Consider the following 22,677-nt stretch of genomic DNA (forward strand, 5'->3'; position numbering starts at 1 on the left):
ACCGGCATTACAGAGGTGGGATAATCCACCGCTGAAAAACTTTTTTGGTGTTCGGTTGAAGCAGGAATCGAACCCACGACCTTGTCTATGCAAGGCGGGCATGCTAACCATTGCACCATGGAAAGAAACATTGAGAAATTTTTCTGTAAAATTTTTCAACGGAAATTTTTCTATACACAACTAACAAAAGTACTTTCCTCCGGAACGAAATTGTAGACAAATGAAATTCCCATTTTAAGAAGGTTTGTTTCTTTAAAAGCAAACAAATCCGAATTTGTGATGCTGCAATTGTCTTTAATCTTTTTAGAGATTTTTTTAGCTCCAAAAGAAACTTCTTCTAAAACTTCGATCTTCAGAGAGGAAAAGTCTTCTTTCATTGTAAGGGATTATTAAAATTCTATGGAATTATTAAAATAGTTTATGGGAAATTTTTTAAAGAAAAATTAAAGATGATGTTTTCTTCATTAAGAGTTAGCATAAAGGACCCAAATTAAGTTATCTATCCCAGCCAGATCTATACTAAAGACTATGGATCAAGTTCCTTTCGGTATCAGGCTAACATGAAAAGTGAAACATTTTATAGTTAATTTATTTACAACAAGTATATACGAATTTAAGTTCGGCTGAGTCGAATCATAAATACCCACACAGAAAAAAAATTCACGAAAATTTTTCCAATTAAAATTTTAATTGAGTTTTAAAAAAAAATCAATTAAAAATTTTATTGATTCAACAAATTTTTTAATTAAAACAAACATCAATCACAAAAATTAATAGTATCAATTAATTTTTTAATTGGATCAATTAATTTTTTAATTGACTTTCAATTAATTTTTAATTGATACTATAATTTCTGTGATTGAAGACATTTCAATTAAAAATTAATTGGATCAATTAATTTCGTGATTGAACCAGAAAAACAATTTTTTTGTGTGCACCATCATGAATCAAAGATAGCAGTTTCCTTTCAAAACTTTTCGTCCTATAGAATTTCAGGAAGGCTAGATGATAGATACTTTCCCAAGCAGATCGGTTCAACTAGTATACTTCCCAAAATTAAATTTACGCACACGGAGACGGCAGCAGATTTGGGATTTATAAGAACCATTTTTGTTTTATTTTTAGAGGAATCTCAAACTTCTCGTCTAAGCGCTCAAAAAATCCGATTAAATCATATGATTTGAAATCTGAATTCCATAGATTTTTAGCAGCATTAATCGAATGAGCACGATAGCTTTGATAAAAATTGTGGTTTCTAGAAACTCAAGATGTCAAATCGGGAATTTGGACTATATGGGGGCCCAACCAAAACATGGACCGATATACATCACATTATGCACACCTCTTTGTGAACCTACAGTTCTCCCTAATCAATAATATATTTACTTTCCATAGTCGGAAATCAATATTTCTTTGTGTTACAAACGGAATGACAAACTTATTATACCGCCCATTCCACCATTCTATGGTGGTGGGTATAAAAAATTATGAAGAAAATTTCTATAGAAATAATTCATATTCTTCAAAAAGTTTAGGCAGAATTTTTTGATAAAAAATACTCTTATTTGTAAGAGAATTATCACCATAATATTGTTTTAAATGTGTCAACATTTCATGTTTAAAATAATTTATTTTTCCTATAGACTATTATTTAGCTTTGTTATCACTTTTCACGTCCTTATTGTCATCTTAATGTTGTTCTTTATTCATCAAGACAACGAGCCATGTACTTTGGTTTCATGCTTAGTTTGTGTCTTAAGTCTTTTGTTTTACCATCCTCTCTATTTTGCCAACAACTGAAAAATTCAACATAAATTTTAATTTTTATGTGTCAAGTATATTCATACAGCCTGCTTTATAATTGGGCTGCTTTCCCATGCGTATATGACCACATAATTTGTTCACGCTTATTATCGTACAAATTTAGAGCTAAGTTTTAACTAAATCATGGTTATTTTCCATTCAGGTATTGTTTGCGACGTCGTTACAAAAATAAAAAAGAGAATTAAAATAAAAATATTAGGCATTTCCGTTTGAACGAATAGCAGAGAACATTAAAGTGTTTCCCAAAATAAAACCAATGCAAAAAATACACAATGGAAAAATCACAAATTAAAATTTTGTTTTCAATTTCGATAAAACTTCCTCATAGTTTTAATTCCAATATCTTTAATTGAAAACATTTTGAGGTCTTTTTATTTCAAACTGAAAAAAAAAAATATTTACCCACCTTAATAATCAAACATTCTTTGTTTAATGTGAATATAATGCGGTCTTTTGTAAAATAAGTAGAATGGGTTTGGTTGTAAGCACAGCAACCCAAAGCGCACACTCTAGAAAATTCAAGCAACCATGAAGGCCAATAAAGCATAAAGTATTCTTATGATTCCATAGGCTTCAACTGGATGGTATCTTCCCCCTATGTTGGGGGGCCATTTTTTAAAGCATATTAGCAATTTAACACCTAGGGTGCCGTAAACATATTATTAGTAAGTAATTCTTAAGTAGATGAATTTTAAGCAATTTGTTTTTCATTTATTCCATATGGCTCCATTCAATTTAGAAACATCTATAAATAATTGTAGAGTTCTTTGTTTATTTATGTTATTTGTTTTTGTTTTGTTCTTATTGGTCAACATAGCCTTATGATTCATTCATTTAGTTTTGATATTTATTTATAATTTTTATTTATAATTTTTTTCAAGCGTTTCGGTTTTATTATTTTTGTAACATCAAAATATTGTGAAAGAGTTTCGAAGACTTCCGTTTGATTTTGATGTTTTTTCTTGTTTTTTTTTTTTTTTTGATATTCGTATCCATTAATTTGATATACATTTTGGCAATAATTTATTTTCGACATGCGAAAATTAAATGTAACATCCCACACACAGTGACGTCTCCACGATTATGGTTAAGTGGGGGTACTACAAAACTAATTGAATTGAAATTCTCAATTATTTGAATGAAGTACTTGATAGTTTTTAAATGGAATTACATGAAAGGTGTTAAATAATTGATGACCATAAAAATACTTGAATATAACTTTATAATATGAACTAAACAAAATTTGAATAATGAAAGAAAATGCAATTTTATAATAGGATTCGTATCAATCATGGACAGAACTGTTTGCAAACAGAATTGATAGGCGAAAAAGAATATGTGATTCAAAATTTCATAGAATAATGGAGACCCCTCCCCCCAATAACTCAAATGATATTATACCTGTATTTTGCAACAAACTTAAAATCGACAGATTGCCTATATAAAACCTATATCAAACTAGTATATGCGACCGTAAATTCGGCCAGATCGAATCTTATGTACCCTCCAACATGCACTGAAAAAATATTGTCGTGAGGTTTAAAGATTTCATGTCTTTAAAATACGAATGCAAATTTTGCTTAGCATAGAAGACACATTTCTCTAATATAAAGTTTTTTTCCTTGTCCAAAAGCCGATAAACTTTTCAATGAAGTCGTATTGTCCTTATAATTAAAAGATTTCGTTTAAAAATGGGTATCATAACATGAAAATAAAAAAAAACATACCATAATTACTACTGGAAGTCGAGTCTTAATTTGAAAATAAAGTTGTCATTAACTCGCTTTTAAAGGACTTTGATACCATATGAAGAAAAAAAGCTGAAAAAGCGAAAAATTAAAATTCGCTTCCTAGAAGCAAGTACACAAAATCCAAATTTAAAAGAAAATTGTGTCTTAAAAGCATCCTTACTTGCATTCTCCGCTTCTTTGGCTCGGAATCAATACCAAAATTTTTAAAATAAAGACTAAATCTTTGGAACCGGGCATGCTCTTTTTCAGTGTGGATTGCGTTGAAACTTTTACTAAAGACTGTCATCCACAATCGAATTACTTGGGTTGTGGAAATACTTTCCGATGGCCTTATATTATACCTTATCTTAAGGCTTCGTAACATCGTCTTCGAAATTGTATGTTAGTCCATATGGGGTATATATTAGACAAAACAAGTACACTGAAAAAAATATTGTCGTGAGGTCAAAGATTTCATGTCTTTAAAATACGAATACAAATTTTACTTAGCATAGAAGATGCATTTCTCTAAAATAAAGTTATTTTCCTTGTCCAAAAGTCGATAATCTTTTCAATGAAGTCGTATTGTCCTTATAATTAAGTGATTTGACTTAAAAATGGGTATCTTAACATGAAAGAAAAAATGTATAGGCTAAGGTCAACTTGGCTTTAATAATTCAGAAAAATTCTTTAAATTTAATGAAATTGTCTTTAAATTTGTTGTCTTTTTGCATCTTGACTACAAAGCAAAAAATCGTTCAAATATAGGACATGTTTTTCAAAACTTTATTTTAAAGAATTTTTTTACTTCAAACATAGCATAATTTCTACTGGAAGTCGAGTCCTAATTTGGAAAATAAAGTTGCCTTTAACTCGTTTTTACAGGACTTTGATAGCATATGAAGAAAAAAATCTGAGAAAGCGAAAAATTAAAATTTGCTTCCTAGAAGCAAGTACACAAAACCTAAATTTAAAAGAAAATTGTGTCTTAAAAGTATCCTTACTTGTATTCTCCGCTTCTTTGGCTCGGAATCAATACCAAATTTTTTAAAGTAAAGACAAAATCTTTGGAACCGAGTATGCTTTTTTTTCAGTGTATATACGGCCGTAAGTTCGGCCAGGCCGAATCTTATGTACCCTCCACCATGGATTGCGTAGAAACTTCTACGAAAGACTGTCATCCACAATCGAATTACTTCGGTTGTGGCATCTTAAAACTTCTTAACATTGTTTTCTAAATTGTGATTTAGTCCATACATGGTATATATTAGACAAAAATGTTATGTATAGTTAAGTCTACAAATAACTACGAATCGATATGGACTTTTTGTACGTAGAGAGCCAGAATTGAAACCCCATGGTCGCTTATATGGGGGCTATATACAATTATGAACTTGATATGGGCCAATTTTTGTGTGATTGGGGATTGATTTATCTGAGGGCCATATATAACTATAGACCGATATGGACCTAGTTAGGCATGGTTGTTAACGACCATATACTAGCACAATGTACCAAATTTCAACTCACTCGGATGAAATTTGCTCCTCCAAGAGGCTCCAAAACCAAATCTCGTGATCGGTTTATATGGGGCTATGTATGATTATGGACTGATATGGACCACTTTTGGCATGGTTGTTAAATATCATATGCTACCACCACGTACCAAATTTCAAGCAGATCGGATGAATTTTGCTTCTCCAAAAGGCACCGGAGGTCAAACCTGGGATCGGTTTATATGGGAGCTATATATAATTATGGACTGATAGGAACCAATTCCTGCATGGTACATCACGTACCAAATTTCAACCGAATGGGAAGAATTTTGCTCTTCCAAGGGGATCTGGAGGTCAAATCTGGGGATCGGTTTATATGGGGCCTATATATAATTATGGACCAATATCGACCAATTTTTGCATGCGAGTTTGAGGCCATATATTAACACCACGTACCAAATTTCAACTGAATCAGATGAATTTTGGTCTTCCAAGAGGCTCCGGAAGTCAAATCTGGTGATCGGTTTATATGGGGGCTATATATAATAATGGACCGATATGGATCAATTTTTGCATGGTTGTTAGAGACCATATACTAACATCACGTACCAAATTTCAGCCCGATCGGATGAAATTTGCTTCTCTTAGCGGCCTCGCAAGCCAAATCGGGGGATCGGTTTATATGGGGGCTATATATAATTATGGACCGATATGGATCAATTTTTGCATGGTTGTTAGAGACCATATACTAACACCATGTACCAAATTTCAGCCGGATCGGATGAAATTTGCTTCTCTTAGAGGCCTCGCAAGCCAAATTTTGGGGTCCGTTTATATGGGGGCTATACGTAAAAGTGGATATGGCCCATTTGCAATACCATCCGACCTACATCAATAACAACTACTTGTGCCAAGTTTCAAGTCGTGATTTCCCCACACAGAAAAAAGTTTACTTGGATCCAAAGATTTTAACCTTCCTTTAAGGATTTTAATATTGATTCCGAGCCAAAGATGCGGCTTCATTAAAATAAAGAAATTTTTAAATATAGGATCAATAAAACTAAATTAGGATACGGATCTCATAATCAAAATTTTATACAAGTTCTTCTAAAGGCACAACTTTAAAAGCGCTTCCAACAATGTACTCCCGAAGAAGTTCTTTATTTTAGCTGCACAGGAAGTTCATTTGAGTCAATTTTTTTATAACTCGCTTTTTTCATATTGTTAATGGAAAATTTAAAATTTTTTGTTTCAAAAAGGTTAAAAATAGATTAAGAATTAATAAAATGGTAAAAATTATTTAAATTTTGTCGAAAAAAAAATTCGAAATCCATTCTAGGAAAATTGAGAATTTTTGAAAATATTTGATGTCAAACGTTCCAAACAAGCATAAGAATGCATTAAAACTCATAAAAAATGTAAAAATTATTTATTTGTGAAAATATCACAAAATTTCTTAATTCACATCCAAAACACTGAATTCGCATCACACCTTAAGAAGTGATGCAAACTCAGTGCAACGACGGTTAAAATGGTTGACATCCGTCCTATGACAAGCCCATGTTAAATTCATCGCTTCTGCGCCAATTTTGCACCACTTTTGGATCCAAAAAGAACATTTTCACTACTTTATTGGCGATGCTTTTTTTGCTGGGAAGCTATTCACGGACAAACAAATGCCACTTTAAAAAAGCAAATTATAGCGGATACTTCAAAGTAAAAAATGTCTTCTTTATTCCAAAAAAAACAAAAACTTTAAACCAAATATGCTAAATCCTCAAAATAAGTATTAGCCTATATTTGAAGCGTTTTTATCTTAAATCTAAAGTTTCAATATTTCAGTTCATTTAAGGACAATTTCTCTAAATCAAAAATGTGTTTCTTTACTTTAAGGAAAATTTGCGTTAGTTCAAAGACATGCAAGTTTAACGGAGGGATGCAAATTTACAAAATTTTTGTCCTAAGTTAAATTAAATAAACTTTATTTTAATTAAAATTTTATTATTTTAAAGAAATTTGTCTTCAATACTTTGTTAATTGCACATCCTAAAATTTAGGCTGCGTATTCTTTAATATCACGTAGATAATTTTTTCAGTGCACAGACGGACGGACGGACATGCTCAGAATTTCACCACAACCCAGAATATATATACTTTACGGGGTCTGAAACTGAATGATGAAGAATAGGGGGTATACCCATCGTATGGTGGAAAGTATAAAAAAAAATAAAAATCGATGTCCATCTTCCGCATACGAAATGAAAGGTGTCGTACCCTCCACTATGAATTTATTCGGGATGGCTATAGTGAACAGAAATCGTATTCTAGTAGAAAAAGGATGTCCGCTCTTTGACAAAACAAAAAAAATTGAGTCTTAACAAATGGCCAGTACAAATTATAATTGACTCCTACTATATACCCAAAGGCTCAGAAATTTGTAGAAATCGATTGAGTCTTAACAAATGGCCAGTACAAATTATAATTGACTCATATTAAAATCCCAAAGGCTCAGAAATTTGTAGAAATCGTTTGACAAATATTATTTCAACTCACCTTAGATCCCTAATTCATACCTTCCTGATTCATACAAAATCTCAATAATAATAATTTTCGACCCGTCCAACTAATTCTCTTTGATCGATTTTCTAAAAATTTATAATTGTACTCCCTCACTGGTCTATGTGAACCTTGAAGTTGCTCCCAAAATGTCTATTCATACTTAAATTTAATGTTTTACCAATTTCTAATCATTTACAGCAACAAAACTAAAATTAATTAATTTGCTAAAAAAAAAACACAAACTTGTAATATACCCAACACCTCTAGCAAAATATGTACACATTTACGAGCGAGCCGAATGTGTTTTTATCTAAGCTTTTTACAAAATTTAAACTAATGTGGAAATTGTGTAAGACAAAAAAAACTAGGGATTTTATCAAGCAACTCACCTTGACTTGATGTGGCACGCAATGCAACCATTAAGAGTAATGTCCAAAACCATATGCCTCCAATTGCGGCTAATCCTCTGTCATGCAAGATAGTAGTGAACTTTGTTAATTTGAAGATACCAGCAGCCGTTACCATCCTACTACCAACAGCTTGGCGCATATGTGACATTTTTCCTTTACGACCAGTGGTAGACTTCGAGTATTTTGTTGATATAGGTCCAGACTGTGTGTTTGATAGGGGCGTTGACAGCATATTTTTATCTTCTTACTTTTTCTAAGGTGCTTTTGTTTGGCAAAAAATTTGGATTTTTACAATAAATTAAACGCAAAAATGTTCCCTTGCCTTTTGCCTTGGGCTTTTGTTGATTTTCTTTAAATTATGCAAAATTTGTGCATTCGAGAAAATCGTTTACATATTGCACGGCAACACGTCACAAATGTTGTTGAACTATGTTCGCAGCGGTGGTTTATGCTGCTTCGGCGGCAACATTAACAGCAGCTGGATGTTTTCTTTTCAAAAAAAAAAAAAGAAAAAAGTTTAAATAAGTACTTCGCTAATGCTTGATTGCTGGTTGTGTAGCACATGCAATTATTTTCGATTTGTGGCTAAAGTTATTTTGGCTTTGATTCAAAATAGCTACAGCATCAGCATCATTTCAACAACTCCAACAAATTGTAATTTTTCTTCAGGTTTTGTTGCTGTCTGTTTTTGTATTGTTTTGGATTTTCACAGCAATTTTTTTTCACTCCAGCTGTAAGCAGTTGATGGATTCGTAATTTTTAGCGGATTTGTCAGACTATAATGAAGATTTATATTTGTCTATGTATTGCCGGCAAACATTTGTGTATGGAATTTTGTGATGGCATAGAGGGTTGATGTTGTATTTAGGTATATTCCATTGTTACTCCATAATTATCTTGATGTCGTTATGTAGTTTTTGTTTTAGAGTTTTTTTTTTTTTGCTTTTTTTTATAATTATCAACACTTTTTCACTTTAAATCAATTTTATCTGTAAATTTTATCTATTGAAATTTTACATTATATTTATGCAATTAATTAATACACACAATTATTTTTGCTGTTCATACTCATCAAGGGGGTCAGAAGTCTTTACAATAATTTTATTATTTTGCCTGTAGCTACTACCTCTTGGAAAAACTTTCTCACGTTTATTTATGTTGTTTTCGCGGTTTTTTATGTTGCTTTAGTATTCTTGATGACTTGATGTGAATAATTCACGATTTGCAGCAGCTGCAGCAAATGCAATACTATTATGATGAGTTAGCATTGAGTTTGTTTCTTAAGTCTTTCGTTTTTGTTCATGTAGTAAATGTAATTGAAATATAAGCTTAGCATTTGAAGGCTATCTATATAAGATTATATCATAAAATTTAAGCAAAATATTTAAGTTCATTAAACAAGGAGAAAAAAAGTAGTCAATATATATTTGTTAGCAAATTTTATTGATTATTTTTTTCAAAATCAAATAAATTTTTAACATTAGCTTATTGATCTCTGATTTTCTTTTGAAATTATAACATATTTACCTAATAATGTCTTTTCTGAATTGGAAATATATTTCTTTCTATGTGACTTGAATTCAATCTTGAACAAAGATCTCCACGCAAATCGTGCATTGGCTTCTTGTCAAAACAAAAATTTATTCGACAGTTGTTTTTTTTCAAATTTATCTTTTGTAGTCCAATAATACAATTTGAACATCTGTGTTTAATCTACATTTGTCTGACATATCTCTGGCAAAGCGCATATAGAAGCCACAAGACATTATGGGGGCTCCAGAAAATAAAGAAAAATATATTTATAAAAGGTAATGATATCAATTTCTTGAAATCATTATAAGATTGACATAGTTTCAAATGTAATTTATAAATTCGATTAAATAAATCGATTTATACCCATTCATTTTTTTTTTTTCCTCCAACTTTGTAACTCATGACTCCTTTGTAATATTATTAGGAATTTTAATAACCCAATTTCATGAATTACATTACAATTAAAAATTATAAAACAAAACGAGGTATCTTTTTCCTTCACCAAAGATTTTTTTCTTTAACAATTCTTAGATTTTTATTTGTAAAATTGAAAAACCAAACAATGACAATTTAAGTACAATGTCATATACATACAAATTATAAAATTAAAAAACACATTTTAAATTTTGATCTAAATAATTTTCTTAGACGGTTTTTAAAAATTATTACAATTAACTTTTTTTAGACAAAAATATATTAAAGTCTTAGTTATTGAAAAAAGCAAATAAAATTTAATTGAAATACATGGTGAAGATACACAGAAAAAATATTTTTTGCCTTCAATCATGAAATTAATTGATCTAATTGATTTTAAATTGAAATGTTTCAATCACAAATGATAGTATCAGTCACCAAAGTCAATTACAAAATTAAATGTTCCAATTAAAAAAATTAATTGATAACATGAATTTTTGTAATTGATTTTTGTTTCAATTAAAAAAATTGTTGAACCAATTAAGTTTTTAATTAAATATTTTTTAAAAATCAATTACATTTTCAATTTTGGTGATATTTCTTTCTGTGTTTTCAAATGGGTAGTCATATATTCTCTACTCATTTCAAAGTTCGTTCTTTCTTCTCAAAAATTAAATCCACAAGAATGTTTTAAATTGGGTATACATTCTAATAATACATCCTAATAATATCTATAATTGACCGACATATCTCTAAAAAAGTAAAATATTAATCGGACATAAATATCAAAATATAAGCTGATGTGAGCAATATTTGATTTATTTCAATAAAAAATGATATTCCTTATTTTAGACAAATTTACGTATAAATATTTTGACACTGAAAGCTAAAGAAGTAAAATCAGTAGATCCATCTGTATAAAATGGAAAATGGTCTCATGTAAACTATATTAAGCATTTCGCCTTCATCCAAATCCAATTAAGTTTATGATACTCAAATCGATCTACATGAGACTATCAGATGTACTCATATTAACCAAAACTACACACAAAAAAAATATTTTTTGTCTTCAATCACGAAATTAATTGATCCAATTAATTTTTAATTGAAATTTATCACAGAAATGATAGTATCAATCAGCAAAGTCAAATAAAATATTAATTGATCGAATTAAAATAGCAATTGATACAATTAATTTTTGTGATTCACTTTTATTTCAATTAAAACAAAAATTGTTGAATCAATTAAATTTTTAATTGAATATTTTTTCAAATTCAATTGAAATTTTAATTGGAAATATTGTAGTGATATTTTTTTCTGTTCACAGACAGTGAAATTAAGTGAAAGTTAGAACCTATTAGGGGCTATATTAAAAGTGGACTGGTGATCCAAATCGCATTCAATATATGATTTCCAAGTTTTCTAGAAAAACTCTGATATCATGATGCAGGATTTTATTTCGAGAGCATGGAAGTCCACACGCAGAGAAGGAATGTGATCATCTCAAACATGTTTCAAGAGCAAAATATTATTTTTGTATGGTGACCATGTAACATGTTTGTCACTAAAATATTATTTTCTCGTCAAATATAACCTGATTGTTGAAATCAGATACATGATTTCCGAGAAAATAAAATGGTTGCGAAAACCATGTTACATGCTCACTACCCAAAAATAATATTTTGCTATTAAAATATGTTTGAGGTGATCATATTCCTTCTCTGGGTGCAACCAACAAAAATGGTGAAATTTCAAAAATACCAACGTAGGGAGTTAGAAAACAATTTTCTTTATTATCGCATCATTTAAACACTATTAGTAATTTTAGTTAATGCACCGTAACCGCCTCCAAAATAGAAAACTATAAGTGCTAACGCCAACATATTTTCAATGTAGTCCCTACATAGGCCTATCTCCTAGTTTTATGTTTGATTAACAGACACTGACAGTTTATTTGGTGTACGGAATACCCATCATTGGGGTATTCCGGAATACCCATCATTGGGGTATTTTCTATAAAAATAAAATTTTGACAACATTTTCTACAAAAATAAAATTTTGACAAAATTTTCTATAGAAATATAATTTTGACAAAATTTTCTACAAAAATAAAATTTTGACAACATTTTCTATAGAAATAAAACTTTGACAAAATTTTCTATAGAAATAACATTTTGACAAAATTTTCTTAAGAAATAATATTTTGTCAAAATTTTCTATAGAAATAAAATTTTGACAAAATTTTCTATAGAAATAAAATTTTGACAACATTTTCTATAGAAATAACATTTGGACAAAATTTTCTTAAGAAATAACATTTTGTCAAAATTTTCTATTGAAATAAAATTTTGAAAAAATTTTCTATAGAAATAAAATTTTGAAAAAAATTACTATAGAAATAAAATTAAAAAAAAAAATTAGAAATAAAATTTAAAAAAAAAATTTTGACAAAATTTTCTAAAGAAATAAAATGTTAACAAAATTTTCTATAGAAATAAAATGTTCACAAAATTTTCTATAGAAATAAAATGTTGACAAAATTTTCTATAGAAATAACATTTTGACAAAATTTTCTATAAAAAAAAAACATTTTGACAAAATTTTCTATAAAAATAACAAGTAAGGAAAGTCTAAAGTCGGGCGGGCCGACTATATTATACCCTGCACCACTTTGTAGATCTAAATTTTCGATACCATATCACATTCGTCAAATGTGTTGGGGGCTATATATAAAGGTTTGTCTCAAATACATACATTTAAATATCACTCGATCTGGACAGAATTTGATAGACTTCTACTCAAAATTTAAGTCGGCTTATGCACTAGGGTGGAACACAATGTTAGTAAAAAAATAGGGGAAACATTAAATCTGAAGCAATTTTAAGGAAACTTCACAAAAGTTTATTTATGATTTATCGCTCGATATATATGTATTAGAAGTTTAGGAAAATTAGAGTCATTTTTACAACTTTTCGACTAAGCAGTGGCGATTTTACAAGGAAAATGTTGGTATCTTGACCATTTTTGTCGAAATCAGAAAAACATATATATGGGACCTATATCTAAATCTGAACCGATTTCAAGCAATTTTGTCACGCATAGCTACAATGCTAATTCTACTCCCTGTGAAAAATTTCAATTAAATCGGAGCAAAAAATTGGCCTCTGTGGTCATATGAGTGTAAATCGGGCGAAAGCTATATATGGGAGCTATATCTAAATCTGAACCGTTTTCAAGCAAATTTGGCACGCATAGCTACAATGCTAATTCTACTCCCTGTGCAAAATTTCAATTAAATCGGAGTAAAAGATTGGCCACTGTGGTCATATGAGTGTAAATTGGGCGAACGATATATATGGGAGCTATATCTAAATCTGAACCGATTTCAACCAAATTTGGCACGCATAGCTACAATGCTAATTCTACTCCCTGTTTAAATTTTCAACCAAATTGGGGTAAAACTCTGGCTTCTGGGACCGTATTAGTCCATATCGGGCGAAAGATATATATGGGAGCTATATCTAAATCTGAACCGATGTCAATAAAATTTGGCGCACTTGACTAAAGTACTAATTGTTCTTCTTGTGCAAAATTTTAAGCAAATTAGGGTAAAACTCTGGCTTCTGGGGCCACATAAGTCCATATCGGGCAAAATATATATATATGGAAGCTATATCAATCAATCAAAATCAATAGGGTTCTATTTTGAACCAAAACATAAACTCGATTGGACTAAAACTGCGACCTAGACTTTGATTACAAAAATGTGTTCACGGACAGACGGGCATGGCTATATCGACTCAGGAGACCGCCCTGAACATTTTTGCCAGAGACACCATATGTCTATATCGTCTCCTTCTGGGTGTTGCAAACATATGCACTAACTTATAATACCCTGTTCCACAGTGTGGCGCAGAGTATAATGAAAAAGCCAATTTTTAAAAAAATTGACTCAAATAAACTTCCTGTACAGTTAAAATAAAGGACTGGGGACATTTTTCGGAAGTACTTCTAAAGTTGTGCTTTTAGAAACAAACAGAAGTTAAAATTACACGGATGAAAAAGACTGTTTTTCATATGTGTGGCTATAAACATTATATGTTTGGAACACAAATTTTTAAACACAATATTTTTGAGTGCAAGCATATAATATTCATAAACTAGCATAACATGTTTGGGACATATATGTTAATATGTTAGAACATATTATGTTTGGGACATAAAATGCTTGTAAATATAATATGCTTGGATGCAAACATATATTAATTTAGAAATAGCCTATAAACATATATGTGTTTAGTAGCTTGGAGCGCTATTTAACAGGGAGCGATATTGAATTAAGTTGGTGGTTGTTGCAAAATTATTACAAAATTAACATTTTATTTTTCCTTGGGCAATTGATCAGCTACTTCTTTGATCCTTACAAACTGTGTGGTCCGCTGTTCGAATCCCCGTCCGGCAAAAGGTAAAATTAAAATAAAAAAATCATAAAATTGAATAATTTCTTCTACAATGTTTGTATTACAGAAAAAGGTGCTAAGAACTAAAAAATCTCGTGGAAGTGAGAAAGATGTCGGGGAATATATTTTCATAATTCATTATGATTGTAAATATATAAATAAATAAATAAAATTTTGAGCACAATATTATTTGGGAGAATTTTTTTAAGCATATAATATTTTTGGATGTAAAATGCTTCCAAACATATTATATGGTCACATAATAACATATTGTTTTTTGGAAGACAACATTATTGAATTTGGATGCAAAAATACAAAATGTTTGGAACTTAGACTACCCAAACATATATTGTTTAGACCAATATGCTTTCAAACATAGTATATATTGGAAGAGATCAAACATATAAATGTTTGGGCAATACCGAAAAATGTATATGCTTGAAGCAAAATATGTTTGGGAGTATATGTTACAGAAGCGATTTTTTGTGAGGGTGTACCCTTTAACAATATAAAATAAGCGAGCTATAAACATAAAAAAATAAAAAAAATGATAAAGCCAATTTTAAAAAAACTGACTCAAATAAACTTCCTGTACAGTTAAAATAAAGGACATTTTTTGGAAGTACTTTTAAAGTTGTGCCTTTAGAAACAAACAGAAGTTAAAATTACCCTTTAAAAATATAATATATGTTAAGCGAGTTATAAAAAATTGAATTAAAAGAATTCCTGAGTATTTAAAATAAAGAACATCTTGGGAGGACATTTTTGGAAATGTTTTTAAAGTTATGTCTTTAGAAGTATTTCCAAATTTGTTTGCTGGTTTCCTTCTCATAAAAGTAAAAATAAACTAAAAGTAAAGAAAAAATCTTTTGCGCGAAATGATTACCACACTAAACACAATAAAGTTATTTTGTACTATTTTTGAAAATTACACTAAAATATTTTTATTTATTTTGAACTTAAAAATTTTAATAAGATTTTCTAATTGAAATTGGATGGAAGCTGGAGAGTACACTGAAAAAACAGTGAATCCACCAGGAAGAAAACTTTCGGTTAATTTTAGTTTTGAATATTTGTAGAAAATTTTAACTAAACAATATTACAAACGTTGACATCACACCGATGTCATAAAAATAAGTCAATATTTTTTGACAAAATCAAGAAAATTTATTGGACATAACTAAGTTTTTCGTTTGTTAAAGAAAATTTTGTAGTTTGAATCTTGGAGTTCAAAATCGCAAGAATGTCTTTAGTGACATACGAAGTTCATGATGGATGCATTTTTGGTAAAATTTACAAATTTAAAGAAATACTTAACTATTTTGAGAAAGACACTAATTTAGTTAATCTTTATGCTTCATTTGTGTATATTGTTTTTCTCGGTTTTAGTTAATTTAACTAACGTACACAAAAATTATTAGAGTAAAGGAAACATTCTCCAAACATAATAATTCCATAAACCAAAATAAAGTTCAATTGGCTTTAGTGAAATAGAGAGTTAACTTTTTTTTGAGTGTATCACGATTTTTAATTTTGACAAATCATTCACTATAAACCATGTACAAAATTTTTATTGATGTCATCATTTCTAGTTCTTCAACGAAAACTACTTAAGAAGCCAATTAGCAGAATATCTGTTAATATTTGCCCATCTACCTTAAATAATGTTTTTTTTTTACAATAAAATTAACAATAAAATTTTTTCGTAAATTCCTAGAACTCTCACAACCATCCCAGAAGAATAAGGAATATAAAAAGCATCAATTGTGATCTCTTTTAATAGCTACGAATCGAAATGAACCGATGAACAATAAATAACAACTCTAGGTAGCCTCCATATGGTATTAGGTCACTTGAAAATGCCATTCGAAGTTATAAATTATTTAACTCCTTAAATGAGATTCTCTCAGGTTTTGTTAGCCAACCATGTGAAAAAAAGATCATCATAAAAAATATGCTAATTTCTTGAAAAAAGGTTTGTTCCAATTTATATATCTCAAAATTGAGAGTTTATTAGACAAGTCTCTGGAATAACATTTTTTTCAGTTAATCTTTATTTACTTTTTTTATCACAATTTGAAGGCAAACTAAAATGCAATTTAAATTTATTTATGTGGTTTTTTACACAGCACTTCATGTGGCCCCAAACACGTTTGTTGCTTAAGTCTTTTGTTTTATTATTTATGTTTTTGAGTTGGTTTTTTTTTTGTTATTAGCTAGCAAAGCGAGTACACTTGAGACACTTTTTTCCATATGCAATTTTGTTTTTATTTTTTCGCATTTATTACTATCGTTTTCTTTGCAAACCGGAATTCAATTATGAACTTTAAACACTTTTATATATGTATATATTTTTTTTTTATTTATATAACAAACAAGTTATTAGAATATTTTTTAAACGGGGATCTTATGCTTTGGCTACGAGTAATGATTTTTTTTATGGACTATTAGTATTTTTGACAGGGATATTACCAAATAAGGTAATTTGAAAATGTTTATTTGCAATTAATTTATTTTTTTAATGTTTAATTTTTTTATCCGTTTTCCTATAATATCCTTTCTCTTCATTTTTGTTTTTTTTTTTCATTCAGTTACCAGACACTTAAAACCATCACTGTTGTATTTCTCTGGCCAACTGTTAACCATATAGACCGTTTTCAGCTTGCTCTGTTTTTTTTTTTTTTTTTTTTTTGGTATTTATTAGCCAAAAAATATATATAAAAATAAATTACATGTGTCCGAAGTGAGCAGTAATGCATACAAGCTGACTGCAAGATATCTGAAACCGATAACCAGTATGTCTTGCCAGAAGTTTGGTTTAAACCACCAACAAAAGTACTGAACGAAAAAAAAAACCACAACCAGCATCGGTGATGGTGGCGGCGGCGGTGGCTAGTATAGGGCAACAGCTTTAACTGGCTGACCTCGCTTTAAAAATGTAATTTAGACAATGTCTAAAACTCTCTTAGGCAATCATAAGTAAATGGACAAATTACAAAACACATTTTTCCAAGAAAACTGAAACATAGTTCTGGAAAATCTCTTTTTTTTCTTTTCTTTCCCACCTTATAGATCAAACCGCATGGTAAAAACATTCACTGTCACATTCAATTAACACTTGGACAAATATTTTCCAAATGCCAAAGTTGTTTGGCTACCGCTTCGATGCAATCACTCAAATGGAAACGAAATGTACACACTCTCACGCGTGTTGAATTTTCGGCGCAACATAAAACACGTTCAATTTTCAAACACAAAAATATTAAGAAAAATGTTAACCGCTTTGCGACGCGCGTTCACAATAACGACGTTGTGATCCGTTCGAAACGTCAGCACGTAATGAAAGTTGTCTCATAACTGGTTTAAGTTTTGCGCATGTCACAAGCTGACAGTAAACCCCATAGTTACCACCTATGGTCTCCACACAAGTTGAGTAGATTTGTGTTGTTTTGAAACTGCGCAATCTCAAAGCTTTTTGTATCGTAAGCATATTTGCGGCTTAGTTGTGTAGACTTTTTCGTTGCTTGTGCTGACTGAATGATTGGCCCCCAGCCAAACAAACAACTACTGCATCAGGAATTAGTTGTTTTACAGTTTTAATTTGCCGTATTTTTCCCATAATACAATCGAGTAATTTAAGGTTGTTTTTCGGTTGCCACAGTTTTCAGACCAAAATACAGCCTCGCACAATGGCTTAAGGTGGCTTATTTTGTAGTCAAAAAATATTTCGTGAAGAATTAAAATAAAAATGTATTGATTTTCATACAATCAGTATGAGACCAATTATAGATGTATTAAAGGAAAAAAATTATCCCATTGAAAACACAATTTTTGTGCCAGCCGAATTTCAAGATCTTTGCGATAACAAACCCTATATTTAAATAAGTAATTTTGTAAGGTGTTATTAAACATGCGTATTAAACACTTCCGATATAAACCTAATTTCAGATGCACTGAAAAAAATATTGTCGTGAGGTCAAAAATGTCATGTCCTTAAAATGCGAATTTTGTTTAGCAAAGAAGACGCATTTCTCTGATATAAAGTTTTTTTTCTTGTCCAAAAGTCGATAAACTTTACAATGAAGTCATTTTATCCTTATAATTAAGTGATTCGAAATAAACATGGTATCATAACATGAAAGAAAAAACATTTTGACTAAGGTAAACTTGACTTTAATAATTCACAAAACTTCTTTAAAATTAATGAAATTGTTTTTACTTACTTGAACTCTCCACTTCTTTGGCTTAATTGATGAAGATGTCTTTAGAAGCGATAAAGATGTTTTCTTTGAGGTGTTTTCCTCTAAATTTGCAAGTTTGTGAACCCCTAGTGGGTCCACGGGCTGACTTGCAGGCGTCGAAATTTGGTCACCTCGGGGTTATGAAATTTTGTTTTAGCTGTCAAATTCGCAATTATGAACCGATTTCAATGATTTTTTTCTTTGCTGGATAGTAAAAAAAGTTGATATGGTTCTCATAACTTTATGTTTTTTTTTTGCAAAGTTTTAACAATTTGGGGTCATTATCTTGAACGTAGAAATTCTGTTTTTGGGCGGAACCTTTGCTGGAATTCCTTTGCAGTTTGTTTTTCTTAACTGCATTGTAAATTAGGTACAAATGTTCTTTAGATTAAATGTTGTAGACTCCACAATCTGAAATTTATAAAAAAATACCGAATTTTGACCAGTTTATTTTTCGAAATAGACTTCTACATTATTTCTGTTGTAACACCTATTTTCTAGATTTCTCCCCAATTTTTGCTTGTTTCTTATAAAACACGAGTTCTTCTCATCCCAAAATCGATTATTTATAAACAAAACAAATCTTTTGCTACGCCGATCTATTTTCCAAAAAGCCTAATGTGTCCACAAACTAATTGTAAACAAGTAAGGAAAGTCTAAAGTCGGGCGGTGCCGACTATATTATACCCTGCACCACTTTGTAGATCTAAATTTTCGATACCAATTCACATCCGTCAAATGTGTTGGGGGCTATATATAAAGGTTTGTCCCAAATACATATATTTAAATATCACTCGATCTGGACAGAATTTGATAGACTTCTACGAAATCTATAGACTCAAAATTTAAGTCGGCTAATGCACCAGGGTGGAACACAATGTTAGTAAAAAAATATGGGAAACATTTAAATCTGAAGCTATTTTAAGAAAACTTCGCAAAAGTTTATTTATGATTTATCGCTCGATATATATGTACTAGAATTTTAGAAAAATTAGAGTCATTTGTACAACTTTTCGACTAAGCAGTGGCGATTTTACAAAGAAAATGTTGGTATTTTGACCATTTTTGTCGAAATTAGAAAAACATATATATGGGAGCTATATCTCAATCTGAACCGATTTCAACCAAATTTGGCACGCATAGCTACAATGCTAATTCTACTCCCTGTGCAAAATTTCAACTAAATTGGAGCAAAAATTGGCCTCTGTGGTCATATGAGTGTAAATCGGGCGAAAGCTATATATGGGAGCTATATCTAAATCTGAACCAATTTCAACCAAATTTGGCGCGCATAGCAACAATGCTAATTCTACTCCCTGTGCAAAATTTCAACCAAATTGGGGTAAAACTCTGGCTTTTGAGACCGTATTAGTCCATATCGTGCGAAAGATATATATGGGAGCTATATCTAAATCTGAACCGATTTCAATTAAATTTGGCACACTTGACAACCAAATTTGGCGCGCATAGCAACAATGCTAATTCTACTCCCTGTGCAAAATTTCAACCAAATTGGGGTAAAACTCTGGCTTTTGAGACCGTATTAGTCCATATCGTGCGAATGGGAGCTATATCTAAATCTGAACCGATTTCAATTAAATTTGGCACACTTGACTATAGTACTACTTGTTCTTCTTTTAAGCGAATTAGGGTAAAACTCTGGCTTCTGGGGCCATATAAGTCCATATCGGGCGAAATATATATATGGGAGCTATATCTAAATCTGCACCGATGAAAAAGACTGTTTTTCATATGTCTGGCTATAAACATTATATGTTTGGAAAACAAATTTTTAAACACCATATTTTTGAGTGCAAGCATATAATGTTCATAAACTAGCATAACATGTTTGGGACATATATGTTAATATGTTAGAACATATTATGTTTGGGACATAAAATGTTTGTAAATATAATATGCTTGGATGCAAACATATATTAATTTAGAAATAGCCTATAAACATATATGTGTTTAGTAGCTTGGAGCGCTATTTAACAGGGAGCGATATTGAATTAAGTTGGTGGTTGTTGCAAAATTATTACAAAATTAACATTTTATTTTTCCTTGGGCAATTGATCAGCTACTTCTTTGATCCTTACAAACTGTGTGGTCCGCTGTTCGAATCCCCGTCCGGCAAAAGGTAAAATTAAAATAAAAAAATCATAAAATTGAATAATTTCTTCTAAAATGTTTGTATTACAGAAAAAGGTGCTAATAACTAAAAAATCTCGTGGAAGTGAGAAAGATGTGGGGGAATATACAATTAGGCAGAAACAAAATTTTGAGCATTCAGTTCGAAAACCTATGTTGTTAGCACCGATATTACCTGTTTATTTTCATAATTCATTATGATTGTAAATATATAAATAAATAAATAAAATTTTGAGCACAATATTGTTTGGGAGAATTTTTTTTAAGCATATAATATTTTTGTGTGCAAAATGCTTCCAAACATATGCTTCCAAACATATTATATGTTCACATAATAACATATTGTTTTTTGGAAGACAACATTATTGAATTTGGATGCAAAAATACAAAATGTTTGGAAATTGACTACCCAAACATATATTGTTTAGACCAATATGCTTTCAAACATATTATATATTGGAAGAGATCAAACATATAAATGTTTGGGCAATAGCCAAAAATGTATATGCTTGAAGCAAAATATGTTTGGGAGTATATGTTACAGAAGCGATTTTTTATGAGCGTGTGACCAGATTTCTTCCAAAATCAATAGGTTTCTATTCTGAGCCAAAGCACATACTTGGGCCAAATTTGAAGTCGAATTGACTAAACCTGCGACCTAGACTTTGATTACAAAAATGTGTTCACGGACAGACGGACATGGCTATATCGATTCAGGAGCCCACCCTGAGAATTTTTGCCAAAGACACCATGTGTCTATCTCGTCTACTTCTGGGTGTTGCAAACATATGCACTAACTTATAATACCCTGTTCCACAGTTTGGCGCAGGGTATAAAAATTGATTATTTATAAAAAAAAAAAAAAAACAAATTTATTGCTACGCCGATCTATTTTCCAAAAGGCATCAAGTGTCCACTAACTAATTTTAAAAGGTTTTAAAATTCCTACCGGTAAACACCTGAGAAATGTAGAGATTACAAAAAATTAAGGTTGTTTTAATATTTGTCCCCACTTTGGAGATTTTGGGATTTTTGATACGGATTTTGGGGATGATATATTCAGTAAAATTTCTTAAAACAATTTTCTATGTAAAAATCTATAAAAATCATAATGGTGACATAATTAGTTCAAAAGTTATAAAGGTTTAAGATTCTTCTGTTATTTTTGGGCTTTTAAGGTTTAATGCGAATAAAAGATCAATTTATTCCACTTTTTGTCATCAAACGTTGGGGGATTCAAGCTTCTTCAGGGATGTTTTTTTTATTGAATCTGACATTATACACAGTCTCACACAAGTTTACATACCCCTGAGTTTTTTACTTCTTAACTAAAGCTGTTTCTTGTTGTTGTTTATAACCCACACCAAAAAAATCTTCTTGAAAATTAACAAATACTTTGTTTTTTAAATTAATATACTAAAACTAAAAGATATATATGTATATTTTTTAAAATTTTATTATTTAAAGAAAATATACATTTTTTAACCGTATGTAAACTTGTGTGAGACTGTGTATATAATATAACAATTAACTTACTTTTAATTTTTCATAAACATTTCAACTGTTTGTAAAAGGGAATACACTTACATTTAATCTTTCGTCGGGTTATTATCTATTGAACTTATTCATTTCATATTTTTAATTTCCCAAAAAAATTGTATTTAAAACAATTGTTGCTTACCCCAAAAATTTATTTTTTTTTTCGATTACATGAGAAAAATGTTCTCTTCAAATATCTTTCCAATAATGTATTATATTTAGACCGTTGCTAACTAAAATTCGCCAAAAATTTTCACTTGACCTCATTATCTCGGGTGAAATAGTTTATTTCTATAAATATACATTTATATGGTGGCTAT

At 30.1% G+C, this 22,677-nt stretch overlaps 2 protein-coding genes across 5 annotated transcripts in view; one reads left to right on the forward strand and one right to left on the reverse strand.

The window, feature by feature from the left end:
* Positions 1–17,766, reverse strand: part of fw (CUB and Sushi multiple domains furrowed) — a 145,014-nt gene extending 127,248 nt beyond the window's left edge. Inside the window, exons 1-2 of one of the 3 annotated variants that reach the window (XM_075302579.1) lie at positions 17,492–17,766; positions 7,999–8,508 (exon numbers count right to left, since the gene is read on the reverse strand). In XM_075302579.1, coding sequence (XP_075158694.1) covers positions 7,999–8,251 — 253 coding nt within the window. In that variant the 5' untranslated portion in view covers positions 8,252–8,508; positions 17,492–17,766. Of the gene's footprint in view, positions 1–7,998; positions 9,022–17,491 lie in introns of all 3 variants that reach the window. The other 2 variants (XM_075302576.1, XM_075302575.1) reach the window with 2 other exon arrangements.
* LOC142231916 (uncharacterized) overlaps positions 1–22,677 on the forward strand; it is a 334,412-nt gene that overhangs the window by 212,853 nt on the left and 98,882 nt on the right. The window lies entirely within an intron of this gene.

This window comes from Haematobia irritans, chromosome 3 (genome assembly GCF_050003625.1).
Source record: "Haematobia irritans isolate KBUSLIRL chromosome 3, ASM5000362v1, whole genome shotgun sequence".
In the NCBI taxonomy this organism is placed as follows: Eukaryota; Metazoa; Arthropoda; class Insecta; order Diptera; family Muscidae; genus Haematobia; species Haematobia irritans.